Below are 23,366 nucleotides of genomic sequence, written 5' to 3'. Positions count from 1 at the left end.
AGTTCTACACTTCGCACTCGCAGCACGATGTGCTGACCCGGTATCTAAACGAGGTGGCATTGGGCTGGTTGGATCCGGAACATGGCACCTTGCTCAATGATCCTATCATGGAAGAGGAAGACCGCAAAGCTATAAAATCTCTCCCTAACGGTAAGGCTCCCGGGCCAGATGGAATAACAGCAGAATTTTATAAAGCGTACGCGGACCTAGTGCTTCCCCATTTACTCTGCGTGTACGACAGCGCTTTCTCGTGTGGTTCTCTCCCGGAATCCACTAGATCAGATCTAGTGACTGTGCTCCTAAAACCCGGGCGCAACACCCGACGGCTGTCCTCATATCGACCATTGTCACTTATCAACACCGACAATAAAATCCTTGCTAAAATACTCACTGATCGCATTCTTCCCCACATGCCAGCTTTGGTCCTCCCAGACCAAGCTGGTTTTATGCCTAGTCGTTCCATCCAATTTAACCTGAAGCGTTTATTCACGTTAATGCATAATGTTAACCCAGAGGTCCCAATAGCCGTAGCGGCGCTCGATGCAGGGAAGGCCTTTGATTCTATCAAGTGGTCCTTCCTCTTCCAAGTGCTTCTCTGATCCGGGTTTGGATTAAAATATAGTACACCACCCCTAGGGCAGCAATATGCACCGACGGTACTGCCTCGGAGTACATCTACCCTACACAGGGTAACCGCCAGGGGTGGCCCTTTTCACCTGTCCTATTTGCTCTTGCAATGGAGCCACTGGCGTGCCACATCCGGGAACTACATGCGCACAGGGGTGTAGTGGTGCACTCGCACCGAGCCGTGATATCCTTATACGCCGACGATATCCTGTTTGTTAAGCACCCTCGGCAAAATCTAAATCCCTTGACTCAAGATGTGGACAGGTTTGGCGAATTGTCCGGCCTCAGAATCAACTGGACCAAATCAGAAGTCCTCCCCCTGACTCCCTCTGTGCAACAGCTTGATGCAGGAGATGGTTTTCATTGGTGCCCGGAGGGGATACGTTACCTAGGGGTGAGGGTTTCCACTACGCCAGACGCCCTGTACAGGGAAAATTACATACAAACCCTAGAGGAATTGGAGCAGAGGGTTGAGGCTTGGATACGACTCCCTATGTCCCAGGCGGCCCGTATCGCACTGTCCAAGATGGTCATCCTCCCTAAACTGCTATATATTTTCAACAACCTCCCACTGTGGCCCCCGTTACATTTTTGGGCGTGTGTCAGGAAAATGATGACCAAATTAGTCTGGGCTGGTAAGCAGCCCAGGGTAGCGTATGACACTCTCGCCTGTCCATACGACCAGGGCTGGTGGAATGCCACAATATGTTCTTATACTCCCTTGCAGCACAGGCGCAATACATGGCCGGTTGGAGTTGTCCATGTCCCGATATGCCGCACAACAATCTAGCGGCAACAATCACCTCTCCCAATGCACTTATGGGGCAATAGGGGTCCTGTTCCGAAAGGGGAGATCCAGCCACTAGCAGTGACATGTAAAGCTTGGGATAAGATCTGTCAGTTGCTAGAGTCCACTTCCCGATACCAGTCCTGTTTCCCGATCTACAACATAGTTGGGGTCCCACTAACACATGAAAAATCCTTTAAGGAACTGTTTGAGACTGGGAGTGCAGACTCTCAGTGACTTAGTCCATAATGATCAGATAGTGTCCTGGGAGGAACTTTAAGTCCAAAGGAGTGCACAACTCAGTGGCTTTACTTTACTACTACAGGCTTTGGGGTACACAAAGACATATGGCCGGAGTTTCCCCGAGCTCCTTCCCTCATCCGGCCCTGAGCCTTATTACACAACTGCAGTCATCTGGTAAACTTGTGTCTACTATATATAAACTGATCAGGGGTGGGAGGGCACGTGGTAATCGTAGACATGAACACATATGTCAATACGCCCTTGGAATGCCTCTGAGTGAGAACCAATGGAGGGCAATCAGCATGCAAACCCGGCATATATCCTTGAATTGCCGATATAGACTGCTTCAGCTCAAATTCATTCATCAGGCCTACTACTCTCCCGCCGTTCTCAGCAGGTTCTTCCCTGGGAGATCTTCTGCATGTAAGAGGTGTGGGAACACGGATGCAGACTTTTTTGATATTGCTTGGTCTTGCCCCAGCATTAGGCCGTACTGGTCCAGCATAGAGGCGGCAATGATGGCGATGCTACCCTCACCACAAACTTATTCCCCGGAACTTTGATTGTTGGCTCTGATAGAGGATGGCACTCGCTCAGAGAAGAAACTATTAAGTATGGCCTCTGTGCTGGCTAGGTATTTTATGGCCGGATGTTGGGGAAGAGCCGATCCGCCCACCGTTACTAAATGGCTGGAAATCATGAACACATCTGAGTGAAGAGACACAATATGCTTCTTCACTTCCTCCCTCTAGCTGCCCTCTTGACTATTGGCCCCATTTGAGACAATACATGGCAGATATGTCCTTACCGGTGCAACCTCCTGCCCCCTCCCCGGACCACGCATAATAGTGCAAGCCTGGGGCAGGATGGCTTGCCATTTCAGAAGCTGGGGTGGGACCGGAGTGAACACTTTCTCCTCCTGTTGCAAACCATTGACTAACTGGAGCTGTTTGTCTATGCTTGGCTCTAATGTTATATGTTGGGGTTGGGGGGTTGGGGGGTGGGTGGGCGAATATGTGGGCTGGAGGTAACCCGTTTGTTTGTTGTTTGAAACTCAATAAAGAAAGTTAAAAAAATAAATAATAATTCATTCACCTGCTCTTCTCGATTGTTTCCAATTTGTCTATAATATTCAAAATGGTAGTGTCAGCAGCAAAAGCTAACTCTGCCTTTTGAATTTCTTCTCCTATTTGATTACTTTTCTTTAGTGCAGTATTTATCGTCAGGAGCATCCAGTCGCGACTGGATTTAGTCGCGACTCCTGAGAAATAACTTTTACATTCATCATCATCCACAAACAGACCCGGCTCATTTCAAACCAAGCACCCTATAGGTATGATGTTCTTCTTAAGGTATTCCGTTAGAAGGTGACTATGCATCTCAGTCCGGAATTTAATAAGTGTCCTGGCATCTTCAGAGGGCACAACCAGCACTAATTAATCAATTGCCCTGGATAACAAAGCTCAAAAATAACCAAAGTCTAGCTTCATGGTCTATACAAGTTCCATGCTGATTTCTGCATTGGAAGATGTATCAAGCCCACTAGCTAAACTTCTGCAAGGGCACTCTGCAATTGCAGAAGAGACTCTTCTGATTGTTCATCCAGCTGAAGTGCATGTGGGGTCTCGGAATCCGAATGGGATGAGCTTATGTAGAAGGAAAAAGACGTCATCATTGGTATCGAAAAAGTCAGCAAATATTTGTATTTGAGTATCTCTATTCCCACTCTGATATCCACTATTATTATCCTCCTCTGTCATGAAATCTAACAGATTCTTCTGATGTAGTTCACACAGCATCAGCTGAAAAGTATTAAGAAGAGCGGTCAGTGTGAGGTCCACCCAAAGTGGAAACAATAAAGACAGGGTCATGGTTGATTCCAAAGGCTCCAGCAGCGGTGGAATCAAAACTGTCAAGAATGTTTGCCGCTTTGGCACTGCTTACTCTGATGAGGTAGGAGCCCCTCAGGTCTTACCAGGGCCCGAGCGCTTAAGCCTGAGGGAGTAGGATTATTCTGCACCAGGGCGGTCCTTAATGGGAGCAGCTAGGACAGGTGATGCCACAAAAATGTCAACATATAATTTCTGAAGTTCTCCCACTCCTCTTGATAAGAAAAATAAGTGGGGAAGGTAAGCCTCTGACATACCTGTTGTGATTTACCATTACCATCAGTGTGATTTCTGAAATGCCTTTGCTTCTTGAGAGATGAACAGTTTGTACAGGGTGAGGGAGACTTGCTCCTATAGTAGTGATGACATTTTTTCTACATATCTCTATCGTCCTCTCAAGAGTGCCGCACTGGCTTAGATTTATTTTCTGGGTTGCTTTAGTGGGAGTGTTCGAATGCAGTTGCGACGCCCTAAACGTGTATGGAAATACAAACTGTGCAAATTCTATAAGCATGGAGATGTGGTCATTTTTTTGTATCTGTGTTTCTGTCATTTATTGCAGCCTTTCAGGTCATTTTCTTATGGGATTAAGTTTTGCTTTAGTTTTGCCATATTTCAGAGAGCACTAGGCTACCAAGCACCTGGTGGAAAGACGGGCAGAAAAAGATATTTTTAATGGTCTCCATTAGCATAAGGGCCTTTCGTCACCTTAGCCAGAGTCCTGCCATTTTGTACTAGGCCCCGTCGGAGTGTGTATGGATTCTTTTCCATCTAGGGCACTAAGCTGCAGTTTTGAGCTTCTGTTTTACCATTTAATTAAACGCTATTCCTGCTTCCCCCAGCAAGTGTTACCCATGCCAAGGTCCTTGGAGGAACAGTGAGGTGCAGCATGCATATTAGTTATTGTTGCAGGGTTTAGCTGTTCTCAGGGACTTTTAATGAAATGTAGAATAACGGTTTGTGTTCTTGACGATAGATAAAATATAATAGATGCAAAGGTCATATTTTGGTGTGAACAAAGTCTTGGGTGAAGGAATTGCCAAAACGTTAAAACTAACTTGTGGTCATACTGCACCCTAGGGAGTGTTGAGGCAACAGGGGCTGCAATAGATTGGTTTGGTAGCACAAATAAATATGAGAAATTCATTGCTAATGAGTGGAGCCTCAGTTACGTATTTTATGAAGCACCCTGGTTCCCAAGAGATAGCTGGAAGAATGTGTGTTAGGGATAGCAACATGTTTCAAAACGGTAGTGGCAAACAGTGTTGCAGAAGTAAACTAATACAAGGCCTGAGAACTTTCTGGGATTTCCAAATTGGTTGATCTCATGAGGATATTGCTGTGTCTAATGTGTTGACTTGCCTGTTCACACCCACTACATGCCAATCAGGATGAAGTATTTTCTGCTGACTGCACAATTAGGTAATTCATAGGGGGCTGGTCAATGAGGGGGGATCTAGTTGGGAGCCAATAGGGAACATGTGATAAACATGTGCTTGATATTTGTAATGTATTCTAATTTTGTGTTTTTTGTCCTTAAATACTGCATCCCAATGTGGGTGGATCAAGGGTGTTTTCAGTTCCACAGAGCTGACTGCTCGCAGACATAATTTGCATGTATTAAAAACTGTGAGAGAGTGTGTGTGTGCATATGTATGTATATGTGTATGTGTTTTTTTCATGCCACCCCATCAAAAGTCAGTGCCCCACTTGACCCACCCCAATCAAAAGAGTCTGAACACGCCGCTGTTGGGCCTACCGTGCAGGAGTCACTGAGGTAGATCTTTCTGCATGGAGCCTTGCTTAAGTGAAGCACAGGTCGCACCATGCGCACAGCACTCTCGGTGTGTCCCGTTTTTAAACAGAAAAAGAAGGAGTTGTGCGGATCCATCACAAACATGGAGCAATGGCATTTCAAAGAAGCCTTAAAATTAAAAACAGATTTTTTTTAACTTGATGTTGAAAGGAAATTAAGATGAGTTCACAAAGAAAGTCATATCTGCATATGAGTGTTGGGGGTGGCAGGGAGAATAGAGGAAAATGGTGCCGGTGGCTTTGAGTATGCATGGGAGACATCACTCCTAACATAAGACGTAGCCAAGGAGTCGTGATGAGTTTGAGCTCAGAGCCGCGTAATGGCATCCGATGGCTAGAGAAACCGTTCCAGAGCAGACTGAATTTCAGAAGATAAAGAATCTGTAAGAATAGTGTTTCAGGTAGAAGCATTGCAAGGACTTAACATTTTACAATAAAAAACTACGGAATAGTTATACACTACTCACCTGCCTAGGTCATCTGAAAAGTTGATTCCTTCACTCATTTTTCCTCCGACCACAGAAAACAGTAGAGCTCCTGTTTGAATGCCTCCTGCCTGGATGCAGCGCTGTAGAAATATAGTTTCAAAATGAACATAATGTTCAATATCTTTCACATACTTTGAATATCTCTCAAAGCTACATTTTTTACATCTATTTGCACCTTTTTTTATGTTCCCCAACCCCTTGCAACTTCGGGAAGAAACATTGTAAATTCACAGAAATGTCACCAAATTATTAATATTGTTATTAGGGTATTTATTGAGTGCGGACGTAGCTTCAGGAGACAACTGAGCGCTTTACAATTCATAAGGGGAAGAACCATAGTCAGGGAAGCAGAGAAGAGGGGAGTGGGGAGCCAACAGGGAAGAGTGGGTGGGTAATTTTCAGCAAAGAATCTACAAGTAACCATGGGAGAAGATAGTAGGGAGCAGATCACAGAGTCTTGGGTAGGATGAGGGGTGCATGGTGTGTGGACAGTATTTGTCCATTTATTATAGCAAAGGGATATTTGGCAGCAGGAAAGAAGTTGAAAGAGTTCAACCTACCACAGTCTCAGTGTATCACAACCTAGACTTTACATATATACTTAAAATATAGCAACATCCACCTATCTATCACCCACTCATGCTCCGCACCAGACTTTATTTGAATACATTGCGCTCTTCTTATAGGGCACAATTGTTCAGTCAATACACCCTAAGCAGACTAGGTTCCTGCTACACATCGGTGGGACTTAATGAACCTTAACTCGGAGAAGGTGTATAAGCTTTGAGACTACTACACTGGTGAGCTGACAGAATATAACAAACTAATAATAAGAAGCCTGTAAGATGGGTCCAAATAAAATCTTACACTTTTCTTGTAATACTTTTTATTTTGTTTTCAGGTTAAACAATTAAACAGCAACAATATACAAAGTCTTCATAGAGAAATAGGCAAAAGGTCTCTTTTGAAACAGGTTAACCAGTCGGTTGAGCTGGGTACGAAAGATCCTTAATATCATTCATCAAAGTATATTAAAATGACCCCACCACACTCCTCTGATTATCGCTGTTAGTTTTTCCATAAAAAATACATTTTATGTTACCACAAGTTAATACTAGGTGCTATCCTACTACGACATAATGCTGTGATTGTCAATTAGGCTTCAATTACTAGAAGGGCAATTACTTTCACTCTTTGAGATATAAGGGGAGTTTCAGGATTGCTCGAGGTCCCCAATAATACTGAGGACCTTGAGGAAACTCCCATCCCGTAATTTTTTTTATTCCAAGTTCTAACATTCAGCCAGAACAATTTCAACTTGCAAAACACCTCCAAAAATTGTTGCAGGTTCCCCACCTTGCCCAAATCCCTCCAACACAAATTGCTATATGAGATCTAAAACCTATTTAGTTTCAATGGGCTACAGCACCACTTGTGATCAAGTTTCATTTGTGTCGCTCTATGTAACATGCAGAATGAGGATTTATGCATTTGTTTATGTACGTTATCCTGCAGGTCTTTTGATTTGTCCATTTGCAACTCATCTTACCATCCCTGTTTGTACTTCCAGCCTCTCCAATCTCTATTTGCCACCAATATGTCATATCATTTAGAGATCAAATCATTTAAGGAATTAGCATGCTGTTTACAATTCTATATCTGATTGGGCTCTAACAGCCCTATCCCTACCCACGAGCCCAATGTCATAGCTGAAAACACCTAAACTTCTCTTTTTCATCAAGGCCATAGTCCATTTGCTTTGATTAAAATAATCAATCTCCCCCTTAACATACAAATCACCTGATCTAGTGCACCCTAACTGAGCCCATTTGTCAAATCCCTTGTTGCAAAGTTCTGGTGAAAACTCACTGTTGACCTGTTTTGGGATGTAAGGGGATGGAAGGGGAACCTTGCATCACGCGACTGACTTCCATGCCTCCAAGGAAGCTTATGGTACTCAATTCATGTATTTGTTTGGGAGCGCTGGCCTTTATGCAACCAGGTATGGGACACAATGCATTACATTTTTATGGATTGCTCCCTATAAACCCAATGTTACTCGGAAATGAACTGAGTCCACTCTAACCTGAGTAGCTATGCAGTACAAATACAAACACACCATAATTTAGCTGGTGTTTGTAAAACATGCTCCATGCTCCAACCACAAGATTGTCAGACTATACTATACTGATGATCCCTAATAATATTGAAACCAGGCCTGTAGTAGTTGTCTGCAGTTTTGAGAAATGTCTGTCTTGGGCAGAGTAAGCTATGTATAAAGTAGCACTGCCCTATACGACAAAGGCAATTTCCTGGAGCAAACAGACTTGCATTTGAGCTAATTTGCATAGCCACAATGCCTTGCTGATGTAGCTCTGAACTGGTGGTGTACTTCCAGTGAAGGTTACTAGGTGGCATTGTGGCACGTGTGACTTGACTTAAATGGAATATTGCACTTTTACATTTCAGGTGGAAGGGTTTTTTCTCAAACCTTTTTTAAACCCACCATAATTTAGCTGGTGTTTGTAGAACGTGCACCAGTGATCCAACCACAAGACTATCAGACTATACCATACTGAAGATCCTTAATAAGGGTAAAACCAGGTATGTAGTTGTCTGCGGTTTTGAGAAATGTCTAACTTGGGCAGAGTAACCTATGTATAAGGTAGCACTGCCCTCTAAGACCAAAGCAATTTCCTAGAGCAAACAGGCTTGAGTTAGAGCTTATTTTCTTATCCACAATGCCTTACTGATCCAGCTCTGCACTGGAGGTGTACTTCCAGCAATTGTTACTAGGTGGCATTGTGCATGTGTGACTTGGTTCAAATGGACAATTGCACACATATATATCCACTGAAAACATTTTAGTTAAGGTGTAGTTAAGTTGAGCAAATTTGACGCAATCAAAACTTTTGAAATTGAGCGGATGTGGGAAGTCATGACCAGCTTAACTGCACACTCACGTTGCTGTCCCCCATAATGCCATTTTGTAGGTCATTGTGAATCCCTTCTCTTATATTAGGCATGTGCTCATGGGCTTTGCAACGGGAATGCACTGCGTTAAGCTGGTCATGACTTCCCACATCGGTTGTATTTCAAGGATTTTGTTGCGTTAAATCTGCTCAACTTAACTTCACCTCAACTAATGTTTTTTCAGTGAATTTGAAGGGTATTGTTATACCATGTTTTTTATAGGCCACCAGTCATGGCCTTTGGCAATGGTCAGCGGTCACCGCCTTTGACCATGCCCACTGTGCATGTACCCACAATATGTTTCTTTTCAACCCACTATAATCTATTTTGGGGACCTATATACATGGTCCCCCAATATGTTTCTTTTGGGCCCACTAGGTGGCCACGGCCTTTGGATGTGGCCACTATACCTGTCTTTCGGGAGCACTAGCCAGGGCCTTCGGCCCTGTCCAGTGAGCACAGCCTTCGACCGTACCAATATGTTTCTTTTGCATCCCACTAGGTGGCCCCACAGCCTTTGGCCGTGGCCCCCTTACATGTGTTTTTCGGGCCTACTAGCCAGGGCCTTCGGCCCTGGCAGGTGAGCACAGCCTTCGACTGTGCCCACTGTATATTTTAAAACACTACTGGCCCACTGCCATGACCAGTGGCCACGACCTTTGGCCATGTCCACTGTGCATGTTCCCCCACCTGTTCCCCCAATATGTTTGTCTTTTGGTCCCACTATCCAGGGCCTTTGGCCCTGGCCAGTGAGAACAGCCTTCAGGTGTACACACAGTATGTTCCCACGGTATATTTTAAAACACTACCGGGCCACTAGCCATGGCCTTCGGTCGTGTCCACTTTCCATATTACACCATTCGGCGTTGAACTCAGTAGCCGTAACTTTCGGCCACGCCCATTACCCTCACCTCACTGTAGCTGTACATTTTTTTGTTGTATTAATCACATTTTGAAACTCTTTTAAAAAATTTTTTTTCCTATAACCACTGTTATATTGACAATGTACTACAAATAACCAGGGTTATCTGTAGGCGCCCACAAATAACCGTGGTTATCTGTAAAAAGCGTGCAAAATCCAAAACTCTTCCCCGCCCTCCCCACTCACCAAGTGCCCCTCCACCCACTCCTGTCAAGTTCTCTTTTCCTCCGCAGCCTTCTACCATTCCCCCATCACTTGTTGCTTTGTGTGACGCACTTTCATTACCGATCACGTTTTCGTTTATAACTGCGGTTATGCCTCCGAATAACTGCGGCTATGAGAACATGTTTGAGCTCTGAACTTGGTCCCCAGCTCTCTCATCCCAAGCCTCCCCCAACTTCCCAATTTCACACGGTATCCTCTTTCCCCCTCCCCACCACTAGCCTGATGCCATTGGATCCTTTTTCACCCTCCAAATGGCATTTTTTTTCCACTTTTCGTTTTTGGCTAGCCACAGTTATTCCCGTTCTCGCATCGAACCAAAAAAACTGTTGCTTTTCATTTGGAAAAAAAATCTCTCCCCTGCAAAGGACCATGGGAGATATAGTTATAATTTTGAGGGGGGGGGGTCAACCCCTTCTCCGTAAAATATTTGTAACACTACTGGATTCAATCCCCCAAGGTTTGCAGCGGAGAGGTATTTCAGAAATGAAAAAGCAGCCATTTTACTCCAAAATTCTATTGCTAATAACTTTTGACTTGCTGGATGGATTTGGATGAAATTCTTGAAACCAAGTGTTTGTCAAGGATTACCCCCTATTTAGGAGGAAAAAGGATGACATCAAACTTTGGAATTAACTCTATGATGACCTTACAGAGTCTAACAACGTTCTCGACTTCAGAAAGAGACTCAAACTCTTCTGTTTATGTAGTCGCTCCAATGGGATCACTGATTGTTTGGAACCACAGCACTAAGATGGCCTGGCTGCGCTATATAAATAGTAATAGCAATAGAAATTGCAATCACATCAGGTTAGAGTTTGGGAGAGGGAAAGAAGACGCCTGGTGAAGTTGGGGATTTGGGGGTGAGTTAGTGGGTTGTTAGTAAACAATTACAATATTTCAGGGAAAGTACTGGATTCTGATAAATCTATTTCAGTTATTTCAAACATACTATAATAAGTATATGTACTAGTAAACAAAAAAAAAAGAATAGATTGAAGTAAAAACATGTTTAATAAGTGTTATGAAAATAGTCAATGTTCGCATTTAAATTAACAATTCTCCTTACTGCGATAACATTACATGAACACATTCTTTTCTAAATGACAAGTGTTATCAAAAATAATCACATACAAAAGAAAGTACGTGCCTGTGTGCATTATGATAATATATAATCTAATAATTAAAGTTTGGTTAATAGGCACAAAAAAAAAAGTTAGAAAAGAAAATTAAGATTATAAAGTAAATGTTTAATTATAGACATAGCAATGGTATTACTAATTTACGAAAGGTTTAATTAGAAGCCTGTATATTTCCAATTTTTGCGTATGGGGGTGCATGCTTGAAGTTCCTTAAAGTACATGTTAGTTGGTCCAAATCAGCCCAGCGGTTTTCACGCTATGGCAGTTAAAAAACTGCACCCTTTCGCTATGGGGTGAAAGCTAACGTGACTAGTCTGAAAATAGCGTTTTTATGTTGTCTTCATTACTTTCTCATTTTCTAATGAGAAGACCCCATTTTCTAGTCACTATATTTAACAGTTACTACCTCCTACACTTTATCTACCTAGAATACTTTTATTGGGTTCAGTAATTATAGTTTTTGACTGCCTATATTACGCTAATTGTATATTGAATTTTGTAGGTGTATTCAGAGAAAACACTTTAGTTACAGGGACGTTAAGGTGAGCAATAATTTGTGACAAAATCTTTGAAATTCAGGGAAACAAATGTAGTTGCAGGGACGTTAAGGTGAAAATGTAATGAAACAAAACCCCCGAATTTTGGCAGACTATTCAAGCAAAGCCACCTTAACGTGCCGCCCCCTGTTGCGCAGCAATTGACCACAATGACGACGCCAGAGATTACATCACTGATGATCTCACTAATTACATCATATGCGACATCATTGATGGCATCATTGGTGACATCACTAATTACATCATATATGACATTAGTGTTTACATCACTGATGGCATTAGACATAAGATTACTCATTAGGTATGTTACAATATTTATAGGACTTAACAATGGGATGATTGTATACAAAAATTAAATGTCTACGCATGCATGACATCAGTATTTGTGAAGCTTTAATTTGTAGTATTTGGTAAATGTTAACATTAAAGTATACATATGTATTATTTTATCAAAAATGTCCATTGTATAGAATGACCCGATTATGGCAAATATATGTAAGACATGAGCAAGATAATATATATACAGCAGTAAAACATATTAATAGAATTAAAAAGAAATAGAAACATGTTGAAACCTGATTGTTTCACACATCTTAAATGTATCGATTTAAATGTTTGGTTGTGCTTATTATAAAAATAATATGTGCACATATTGTTTTGTAAATAAGAGAAGTGTTATAAAAACAAATATTGTGTATGTATTGGGCTATATTATAAACATTCTAAGCATGGGTATTCTTGAAATGTACGATTACTGCAAAATTACATATATATATTTACAAAAGAAATGAAGTTTACAAATTCAATGTTTACTTGTATACATGCAATTACATTTGTATTATTTTCAGTTTTTTTATATAAATTAATTATAGCTTAATATTAAAGATAAATATTTATAGGTCATATAGGACAATAAACAAACTAGCGAACAGCAATGAGGTTCTTTAATTAGGCCTCATAGATGGAGTATCTATGAGGCCTAATTAAAGAACCTCACCATTTTCAGAGAACATAGTTGTAGGCTCTCCATTTTTAACAACTGTTTTTGTGACTTTAGCATGTTGAAAATATGACTGTTTCGCTAGTTTGTTTATTGTCCTATATGAACAAGTCTAGAGAGGTGTTGTACACGTCATATTAAGGACATCAAGTCACATACTAACCCCACCTTAAAAAATAATTCTTTTTTTGTTAAAAAAAAGCTGATTTTCTCAGTTTTTTAAAATAATATTACAACTACAAAAAAAAAATACAGTCAGCACGGCCAGAGGCTGTGCCCATGGAAGAAGGCTAGTGGTCTGGTAAGGTTCTAAAACATACAGTGCGCATGGCCAGTGGCATGGAATACATCTATCGAATAACAAAACCTTTGAAATGCAATGAAAAAAACTTTAGTTGCGAGGACATTAAGGCAAGCAATACATTGTAAAAGCCTTTAGTTGCAGGGATGTTAAGATGGGAACTGAAATTCAACTAAAGTGACCTTAACTATACGCCCCTTGTTGCACAGCCTTTGACCACGAAAATGACATCACAGATGACATCCATGAGGACATCACTGGTGACATCACTAATTACATCATATATGACATCACTGGTGACATCACAAATCACATTATAGAACTAACCGGTCATGACCAGTGGCCACACCTTTTAGCTGGGCCCACTGTATATTTTAACACATTAAGGAACCAATCGCCACAGTCGTCAGCCATGCTAATAGAGTTACTCACCGTAGTGACTACCTTACTCCTAGTCTATAGTACCCTTTCCTCCATACTTATGGGACATTCCTTCGTCCTGTGGGACGGCACCGGGGCACTTTGTTAAAAAGCATCACATTTTTCAAAAATGTGTCCTTCTACTCTTTTTACACGGTGTACAGCACGCAGCAGTAACCCCGCCCTCCTTAGCTCCACCCAGCGCATCGCCCATCAGTCCTTTTCTATCACCAGGTCTGAGACCTTTAAGCAATAACAGAGGAAACCTATTAGAGGGGACGGTGGACAGGCGTGTGGAGGAAAGGGGACTATGGAATAGGAGTAAGGTAGTCACTACGATGAGTAACTTTATTATACTCCTATGACCCGTCCCCTTTCCTCCATACTTAAGGGAGATTCGCAAGCACTCCTCACAGGAATTACGGGTGGATGGAAACTCCTTACTGAAACAGGTTCCTAAGCACAGACTGACCGAACTGAGCATCAGCCCTGGAGCTCATGTCCAAACAGTAATGCTTACAAAAAGCCAATGAGGAAGCCCACGTAGCCGCTTTCGCAGTGGTCTCCCAGGGAACATATTTTTGGAAGGCAACGGCAGTCGCCTTGCCCCGCACAAGATGAGCATGAATTCCTTTTCGGGGCCCGAAGACCCTGAATGCTATACACCTCAGAAATACAGGCAGCAGTCCATCGGGAGATGGTTGCTTTCGAGGCCGGATTTCCTTGCAGATTTCCGAAGGTCACAAAAAGCTGAGAAGAGTTCCTAAGCCCAGATGTTCTGTCCAGAAAGAACTGAAGGGCTCTTCTAACGTCAGGCAGTGCAGAACCCTTCGGCCTCTGAGGCTGGGTCTGGAAAGAAGACAGGCAATGAGACTGACTGATTCAAATGAAAATCAGAGACCACCTTCAGAAGAAAGGAGGGATTCGTCCGCAGGACAACTTTATCCTTATGAAAAGTAAGGAACGGATGCTCTACCGACAAGGCCTGAAGCTCACTTACACACCTTGCCGAAGTCACAGCAATCAAAAAGGACATTTTCCACGAAAGGTACTTAAAATCGACAGTAGCCATGGGCTCAAAAGGCTTATGACACAAAGCCGTGAGGACCACATTCAGATCCCAATTGGATGCAGGTTGCAAACAGGAGGGTAAAGGTGTAATAGGCCCGCAAAGTGTCTTTTAATGACCAGATTCGTCAGTGAAAAAGAGCACTGGTCAGTGGACAGGTGAGCGGTGACAGCCGACAAATAAGTCCTGCAAGACAAGACATGAACACCCGACTCTGCCAGATGTGAGACAAAAGACAGGACCATGTCAATAGTAGCCTCCCTGGGGTCCAGCTGCCTAGCCAAACACCAGTGGCAGAACCGTAGCCATTTACTTCTATACTGAGATCTTGTCGAGGGTTTCCTGGCCGCCTGTATAATGCGCATGTTATCCGTGGAAAAATTGAAACGTTCTAAAGATCTGAACTCAGGCACCAGGCCGCCAAGCTGAATGATTGTGGGGAGGGGTGTCACAGCTGCTGCTCGCTCTGGTGAAGCAGATCGGGGACCAGCGGAAGCTTGAGCAGCGGGCACACCAATAGTTGTTGAAGGTCCGAAAACGAAAACCTGGCCAGCTACCAAGGGGCTATGAACAGGAGGGAACAATTCACTATGTTCCTTAGCTTGCAAAGCGCCCGATGGATCAGAGGAAGGGGCGGAAAAGCGTAAGCCCTCATATTGTGCCATGGAATTTCGAGAGCATCTCCCAGGGAGGAGGCTCTGAGCCCGTTCCTGAAGGCATAAAGAGGAAACTTCCTGTTTGGTGCTGTCGCAAAGAGGTCCACTTCTGGAGTGCCCATACAGCGAAAAATATCCAAGAGGATCTCTGTGTTCAGTTCCTACTCGTAGCTGACCACTGCTCGTCGGCTGAGGGCATCTGCAGTGACATTCAAATGGCCCGGGATGTGTACTGCTACCATCCAGACACCATGCTGAATGGCCCATTCCCAACTGAATGGCAAGATCCACAAGAGGAGGAGACCTGGTACCCCCCCCTGTTTGCTGATATAGAACATGGACACCGCATTGTCCGTGCAAACACGGACTACCTTGTTAACAATGCCTGGTTTGAACGCTTTCAGCGCCAGGAAAATTGCCAGGAGCTCCAGATAATTTATATGAAACTGTCTGTCCTGTGGCGACCAAAGATCGAAAACCTGAAGATGATCCAACATTGCACCCCAACCCAGAAGGGAGGAATCCGTCAGGTCAGTCAATAGCGGGCAAGGATCCTGGAAAGGAGCACCCACCGACAGATTGCTGAGAGACGACCACCACAAGAGGTCCGTCCTCATGAAAGGTGGAACCAGTATCATTTTGGAATCTGGATCCACTGCTTGAAGCCATGCACTCCGATGAGCCAACTGCGTCCGCTTCATCTTGAGACTAGCAAGAGGAAGAGCCAGCACGCAGGAAGCCATGAGGCCCAAAAGCCTCTGGAACCACCAGGCTGACATGCTCTCTGACTGCATAAACACCTGACACGTGGCTAACCGATCGTGTTCCAACAAAAACCCAGGAAAATCAAGTCCTGAGAGACCGTCATGGAGGATTTCCGCCAGTTCACCAACAGCCCAAGGAAGAACAGGAGCTGGAGGAGAGACTGAAGGTTGCTCGAAGCTTTCAGTGGACAAGGACTGCGCAGTAGCCAGACGTCCAAATACGGATACACATGGATACCCTGTAGCCGAAGATAAGCTGTGATGATCGACATCTTCCTAAAGATACGCGGTGCTGAGCTGAGACCAAACAGGAGCACACGAAACTGGAAATGCTCCTCCCCCGTGGAAAAAACACAGGTATTTCCGATGCAGACTCCAAATGAGGATATGCATATAAGCATCCTGAAGGTCCACCACGTTGAGCCAGTCGCCCTTCTGTAGAGATGACTTTATCTGACAGGGGGTGATCATCTTGAATTTCACTTGGGGAAGAGAAAGGTTGAACTGGGCAAGATCTAGGATGGTGTGCAGGCCAGCCTGGTTGGGTTTGGGCACCGTAAACAGACGGGAGTAGAAGCCCTCCCCTCGCTCCCCCAGGGGAACGGGTTCCACCGACTTGAGATCCAGAAGCTTCTGGACTTCAGCTCTGAGGAAGGGCATCCCCGACTGCTGGAAGGGAGGATTGATGGGTGGGGTAGGGGTAAGCAGAAGCTGAAGCGAGCAATGGGCAATCCGACTGGTCCTTGGCGATGGTCTGACACACCTCCCAGTGAGACGCAATGAGCCCTCCCCCCGGGGTCTCGTGCGAGCGCGCAAAAACCTCATCTAGCGGGTTTCTCGGTGGCAGGACCCCAGATCCTGAGGAGGAGGCAGAGGACCGAGAGAAAACCCGGCCCCGCTGCTGATACCGACGGGATTTTCCAGATGGAGGATCGACTCTGCTTTTCTTTCGATCCAGAAACCCTCGAAAACCAGTGGAGGACCGAGGCTGAGAGGGCGTTCTCTGAGCCCTGAACAGTGGTTTCACCAGAACGGACAAGACTGGACAGGACTGTCTGAGTGCTGTACTTAGTGTTAGTCAGCTCTACGTCCGTTGACGAATGGAACAGTTCTTTGCCATTAAAAGGCAGGTCCAGAACTTTATCCTGAACCTGCTTGGAAAACTTCATGGCATGAAGCCAAGCCTGACGAGAGGTGTCCACGCCAAGCATGAGGTCCTGAGCCGAGGTGTTAACATGATGCGCCACGGCCTCGAGCATATCCTGCGCCAGGACTCCTCAAACTTCGACAGACCTTTCCACATTTTCATATTTGCTGCCGCTAAAATGAGCTCTGCGTTCGCCTTGTGTAACTGCAGGGCCCGGATTAGCAAACATCTTCCTCCCCAAGGAGTCAAGCAGCTTGTCCTCCTTGGCCAGAACCTGAGCCGCTGCTGTAGACAACGCTGAAGCCGGTCTGGATTGTAGCGTGGCAGCCGCCACCACCGTGGAGGAAGGGAGCGGGCAAGATGCTAAGGCTACCTCCTCCGAAGTGTGAAGCCTATAACGAGCCTCAATCTTTTTGTTAACGTGCAGTCCAGAGTGTGGCTTATCCCAGACTTTGCAGACCTCGGCCAAAATGTCCTTCTGGAGGAACAAGTCAGTATGCTCTTGAGGAGATGAGGTGAACACCCTAGAAAACGCCCCTTCTTGCAGAGCGGGTGCCTCAGGTACTGGAAGATCCAGAAGAGACATCATGTCCAGCACCCAGTCATGGAACGTCCTAACAGAGCGGGGCTGGTCATCGCTATCCTGATCCCCTTACGTGTCATCCAACGCATCTGGATCGACCTGCATCACATCTGGCTCTGCCGAAGACTTGTCTATTGGAGACAGGGGAGGCATGGGCGGAACGGCTGGTGGTGGGCCAATCGGTAGAGATGGAACAGCTGCTAGAACAACCGGTGCTGCGGCAGGGACTGTCGGCACAGGATTCGGCACTGAAGGGCAGATTTCCCTAAAAAGACTTCTGAAATACTCCTTCATGGGGTCAGAGTGCATTAGCCTCTGAAATTTCCGAAAAAGGCATCCTCCGCCGAAGGCTTAGACACTGGGGCGGGCAGAGGCCTCTCATGAGAGGAGTAGCTCCAGGGCCGTAAGGGAGAGGCCTGCCAAGAAGGGCCCTCTCCATCGGGATTAACATAGATCAAAGGCACAGATGCAGCAGGAAGCAAGACTGTGTGCGGTAATGGCATTTGTGCGTTCCAGTCATAAACTGGACGAAAGGGATTTGCACAAGGAAATCGATGTTCACCTGAAAAAATGCTCCCAGCACCCAACGCTGATGGCGTAGGTGTAAGGGAAGAATCCAAAATGGCCGCTGTAGTTTGCGCGGCAACGGTTCCATTTTGTCAGCGCCTGAGGAGAACTGTGTCACATGTGTGAGTGAGGCAGGGGTCTCCACAGACGGGTCAGGGATCTTGACTTTAGCCTTGACACAAGGAACCTCGGCAGAGCCGGTACTGTGTAGCCTAGGATGTTTCTGAGACATACTATTAGCCAAATTAGCCTCTAAAAGAGGAACCTCAGCAATGCCGGTAAAAGAGGAATTATGGTCAGCGACCTCACTCTGTGCCCCCTCAACAGAAACGGTATCACCGCAAAGACAGGAACGTTGAGGAATCCACCTCACTGACAAGACCTTAACCGGTCCCTCAGTTCTGTCGGTCACTTTAGCCTCAGACAGAGGAACCTCGGACCAGAGTGCGGTAACAGCTCCCTCACGAAGGGCCTTGAACCTTGGTGCGGTACAGAAAGCCTCTACCGAGGCCTCAGGGGGCGCCACAGTGTCTGTATGGGAAGCTCCAAACAAGGAGACCTCGAAGCAAGCTCCGGTACCCACCGCCTCAGTAGAACTGGGCCGTTGAATAGCCCCCACAGGTGGGGCCTCGGATTGTAATCCGGTGTAGGCAGGACCCTTACGGAGGCCCTCTGAGAAAACTCTGGTACCTTTTCTAGGCCTGAAAGGCACCTCAGGGGAAACCCCGGTAACAGAGTTTTTGAAGCCCTTGCCGGACCGGGAAGACCCCGGGAAGGAGTCCCCCAGTCAGGGTGCCCTAAAAACTAAAGAACTTACCGGGCATCTCTTTTTCTCGTCGATGAAACTCTGAAAATGCAGAGGAGGAACGCGCTGAAACACCTCCCCCACCGCTCCAGACGACGTTGAAGTGCCCGGACTGAAAGGGAGTCGCAGTAGAAGCACGAGTCCCACCGGTGATCCGGACCCAAACACTCTAAACAAAGAGGATGGGTATCCACCCTAGCGAAGTGTCGCTTGCAAGAAGAACAGGAAAGAAAATGTAACCGAACCGGCATAGACGGACTACTACGCGACCGCTAAACCGGAGCAGGAGAGAAGGACACTGGAAGGAAAAAATCTTCCAAAGATGCAAGTGCGTCCAGTCCCGAACATGCGGAGAAAAGGACTGATGGGCAATGTGCTGGGCGGAGCTAAGGAGGGGGGGGGGGTTACAGCCGCATGCGGTACCCCACGTAAAAAGAGAAGGACACATTTTTGAAAAATGTGATGCTTTTTACAAAGTGCTCCGGTCCCGTCCCACAGGACGCAGGAATGTCCCATAAGTATGGAGGAAAGGGGATGGGACATAGGAGTACTCCTGTTTATTTTAACACATTAAAAAAGTTTTAGCAGGATGGTGAGCTGCAAGGGGCCCCTGAAGATTATCCACTCCCTTAGGGTTTCTTAGCAGGTCAACAGATAGGAGTAAACACTCTATTCTCAAAAAAGTTTGGTGAACGTGAGAATAATAATCAGTGCCCATATTTTGTGGATGTTTCCATCTTTAGGAATATATAAGACTCAAATGATCTATAAGGTCTTTGAGCTTCAATGAGGTTTCTCAGGACCCCAACCCCATGCTTTGTTTGGGAAGGCCTGTCCAATGGCCCATTTAGGACTACATTCATATCTCCTGACACCACCCATTTCCTTCTGAGAAAGCCCTCAGAACAGACAGAAATTGACCCCTAAAACATTATTGGCCCTGCTTAGGAGAGTAAAATGAAGCAAAGGTGTATTTATTTCCCCCACTGATTATTTTACCGTAATGCATCTTCCTTTTTGTATCCTCCATAACAAAGGCTACATTCCTATTGCTAACTAGAGCTACCAGTGCCCTCTTCCCCCATGTTTAATGAGTGAAACTGTTGTATATAATCTCTGTGCCTCGGTTGTCTTTTATTCCAAGTTTTGAAATGTTTACCTTGCAGGGCTGCAAATGTTACCTATTCTCGCTGTAGCTCTCAAACAGCTTGGTCTCTTACTTTGCATGTTTAGACATCTAAATTTTTACAACCAAGTAACCTGAAAGATCCTCTGTCAAGCCAGTGTTTGTCAACAGTTTGTTCTCCCAAAATCTCTTTGACGATTCCCTTATCTATTCCCCACCCTCTCCTATGAACACACTTGCAATCGCCCAACCTTATTTTCCTGTCACTCTTTCCCCACCCCCCTCTTCCCCACTTTGCCGGTTCGTAAACACGGAAAGGCATATATGTGAAGTAAGGTACTTGCTATATGACATATGATAAGCCATTTATAACGCACCTGTACACAAGTGTTTCTAGGCACGAAAAGCGGTGCACTTCCCTTACACCACCCATAGTCTCTATTATGTAACACAGTACGTCAGTTACAAAGAACCTTAAGACGTTCTAGAGAAGTCAGCTAGTTTTGCTGTGTTTGAAACCCAGAAGGAATATATTCCCAAAGACGCAACATCCAACAGAGGGACCCAACATCACTTGTTCTGTGGTTCACCACCCTCTTTACTAATGCACCTGGTATGGCTAACCCTTTGACCAGGACAACATTCTCACACCATTTACCCTCATGGTAAGGGAACATTCTCAAGAAAAACAAAAATCAGAGTCTGTGACTTCATTTCCCTCTCCTTATACTAAAATGAGGAGTTCCGCCATTGCATAAAATTATAAAAATAAGTTCATCCAAGAGTTCTAATATTGTCACACAATGCATTATGTGTCTCGCATTCTTCTGCGCATCTTAACCAGCGTCGGGTATAGAAAATGTACTTTTCCATTGTGGCATCAGGTTTTTTTTAAACTGTGCCTAGCTCATGGATGCTATTAGTGGGTCCCTGTGGTATTGTCCACCACTTGAAGTGGTTTCTAAAACATTTGTTTGCGACTTCACACTGTTATTACCCCTAGCTGTAGCTGTGATGCTGATAGCTAATTGTCTTTAGATGGTTCCAATGATTTTACTTCCAGGATCCTTCCACCATCTTTTGGCATGAAATCCATTGTGACCGACTCCTTCCACCTTAAAAAAAGAACAACAGGGTTGATCCATTTGGATCTTGTCTCCTTCTTGTTCTTTAAAGGAATAGTGTGAATGTTATTGTCCCGAGTGTTCAGGCATGTGGTGTTACCTCTAGTCGGACTTTATATTTGTGTAAAGAATCAACTTTTGGTATTGTAAGGAAAGTCTCACTTTGGCAGACTGGAGCGTGTAAAGGTTACCCCGACCGCCGCAGCACTCGCTACCAGGTAAAGAAACCCTGAGAGAAAGTGTGCGACCGGCAGGGAAACCCTCTGGGGTAGAAAACCCTGACAGGATGCGGGCTCCGGTGCATCGATCACAGTGTAAGGACGGCGTCTCCGATAGTGATACGGGAAGGCTTCTTCTGATGGCAAGAAACAACAAGGTAAGGTGCTTTGTGGGAGAGTAGAGCGTTAAGTATAAAGAAGGTAAGAAGGACCCCTAACCTCTTAGTTGGCAAATCCTCGAATACCTGAAGCGATCCTTGAACGATGGGATTCCGAGAGAGCTGAAGGATGGGAAATCTAGAAGGTAATCGAGAGGTAAGTGCATGCACAATGGAAATGGTAACATAAGGAATGACGGGGAGACAAATGAACTGTAGCGAATAAATACCCGGAAGGAACCCCAGAGATTGGAACGGAGATTAAGCTCCCGACGGGGAGATGGGAAAGACCCCTGGGATTGAACAAGCCAAAGCGGCTGGGAAGACAATCTGAAATAGAATCAAGACAGTATTAGTACGGTAGGATGTAGAAAAGCATAGGTAGAGTGAAATGACAGCACCTAGGTACGAACTCACGGAGCATCAGCCAAAACAGTAGCAACGCGAAGAGCAGTCAAACTTTGTGCCGTATAAGGAATCACGTGAATTGTTCGCAGCGTCCCTGGCGAATGTGTAGAGACTGCAACGTTGTTCTCAGTGCGGACTGTTCTGCGGTCCGCCATCTGGGAAGTACCGATCCGAATTACACTGCACAATCGGTTTCGGGACCATAGGGACCAACGTGTTGCGTATGTAACATGTGGTTTTAAGCAAACTGAACGATCGTAAAAACATTTCCTATGCACCTTACCATAGTTTTCTGCACCTTTACACATGCAAAATCAGGCAGCGGGGCACGGCCATCTTGTGCTAATCATATCCGTTGCTGCATCGCCCTAAGTTGAACTGCCCTTGCGGCACTAAATCATATCCCCCGCCCCTGAAGCTGACATCACTAGACGCGTACGGCCCATTTCACTATGCAAATCCACGTCTCGTGTCAACATTCTCTGTGCACCTGCTAATGACGTGTCCCCATGGAAATGGGAGGACAACTCTTTCCTCAATAAGTATTAACAGACCACGTCTCATCAGACAACATCAGAATCGTTTCACTGTCTTTTTTTTGTATATCCTGTGACTCGTTCCTGCTCTGTTCAGCTATCTTCGTTGCTCGTAGCCTATGTGAACCGATACTAGTACTAGCATTACTATCTATTTTAATTTTGTTGTATAATGGCAACAATACAGCCCTACCAGTACGAGCCAGAGTATTCCGAGGCGGAATTAGTTGAATGAGAAAGATGAAGAAACGATGGGGCATCGGACGACAGTTGGGAGGACAAATCATCAGATCATGAGCCTGAGCCTAGTCGCATGGACGACATCTCCACCTGGCGTACCTGCAATCGGTACGAGGTCATGCCTACCGAGGAGAACTGCTGCTGCCGAGAAAACTCTGGATGCTTGTCCTACATATCTGAAGATGAGACACGCCCGCTATGCGTTACCCAGCTGCATGACTTCAGGGCAGCCTTCCTCACAAGGTCCGTCTTGAGGATTATGATGGTGCTTATGCACGAACTTCGCGCAACAGTTCGCCCTCGCAATCCAAGTAACGAGTAAGTGTACTCTAGATCTGATGTAACTTAGGAAACCTAACATTTTAGGTTTGTCTCCTATATTATAGTAACTTTGATCTATCACTGCCAAATAAATGTAGTCTGGCAACTCAATACATCTCTCGCCATTTGGGGAAATCATACTGGTCATCTTATGTGTCTTTCACGTACAACCAGAAACAATATTTCGCTGTCCCTCAAACGTAATTGATTGCATGGGTGTTCACTTTTGTAATATGTCTAGACTTTAAAGCCCAAGTC

At 45.0% G+C, this 23,366-nt stretch overlaps 1 protein-coding gene across 3 annotated transcripts in view; it reads right to left on the bottom strand.

Moving 5' to 3' along the window:
- The window catches only part of DDX11 (DEAD/H-box helicase 11), a 1,292,375-nt gene that overhangs the window by 143,674 nt on the left and 1,125,335 nt on the right, over positions 1 to 23,366 (bottom strand). For all 3 annotated transcript variants that reach the window (XM_069628571.1, XM_069628573.1, XM_069628572.1), the window contains one exon: positions 5,829 to 5,929. In XM_069628571.1, the coding sequence (XP_069484672.1) occupies positions 5,829 to 5,929 (101 nt within the window). The remainder of the gene's footprint in view (positions 1 to 5,828; positions 5,930 to 23,366) is intronic.

The sequence above is a fragment of the Ambystoma mexicanum genome, chromosome 12, assembly GCF_040938575.1.
Source record: "Ambystoma mexicanum isolate Mex_15411 chromosome 12, UKY_AmexF1_1, whole genome shotgun sequence".
Classification (NCBI taxonomy): domain Eukaryota; kingdom Metazoa; phylum Chordata; class Amphibia; order Caudata; family Ambystomatidae; genus Ambystoma; species Ambystoma mexicanum.
The sequence above is the reverse complement of the archived record's forward strand: the minus strand, read 5'-3'. Positions and strand labels throughout refer to the sequence as shown.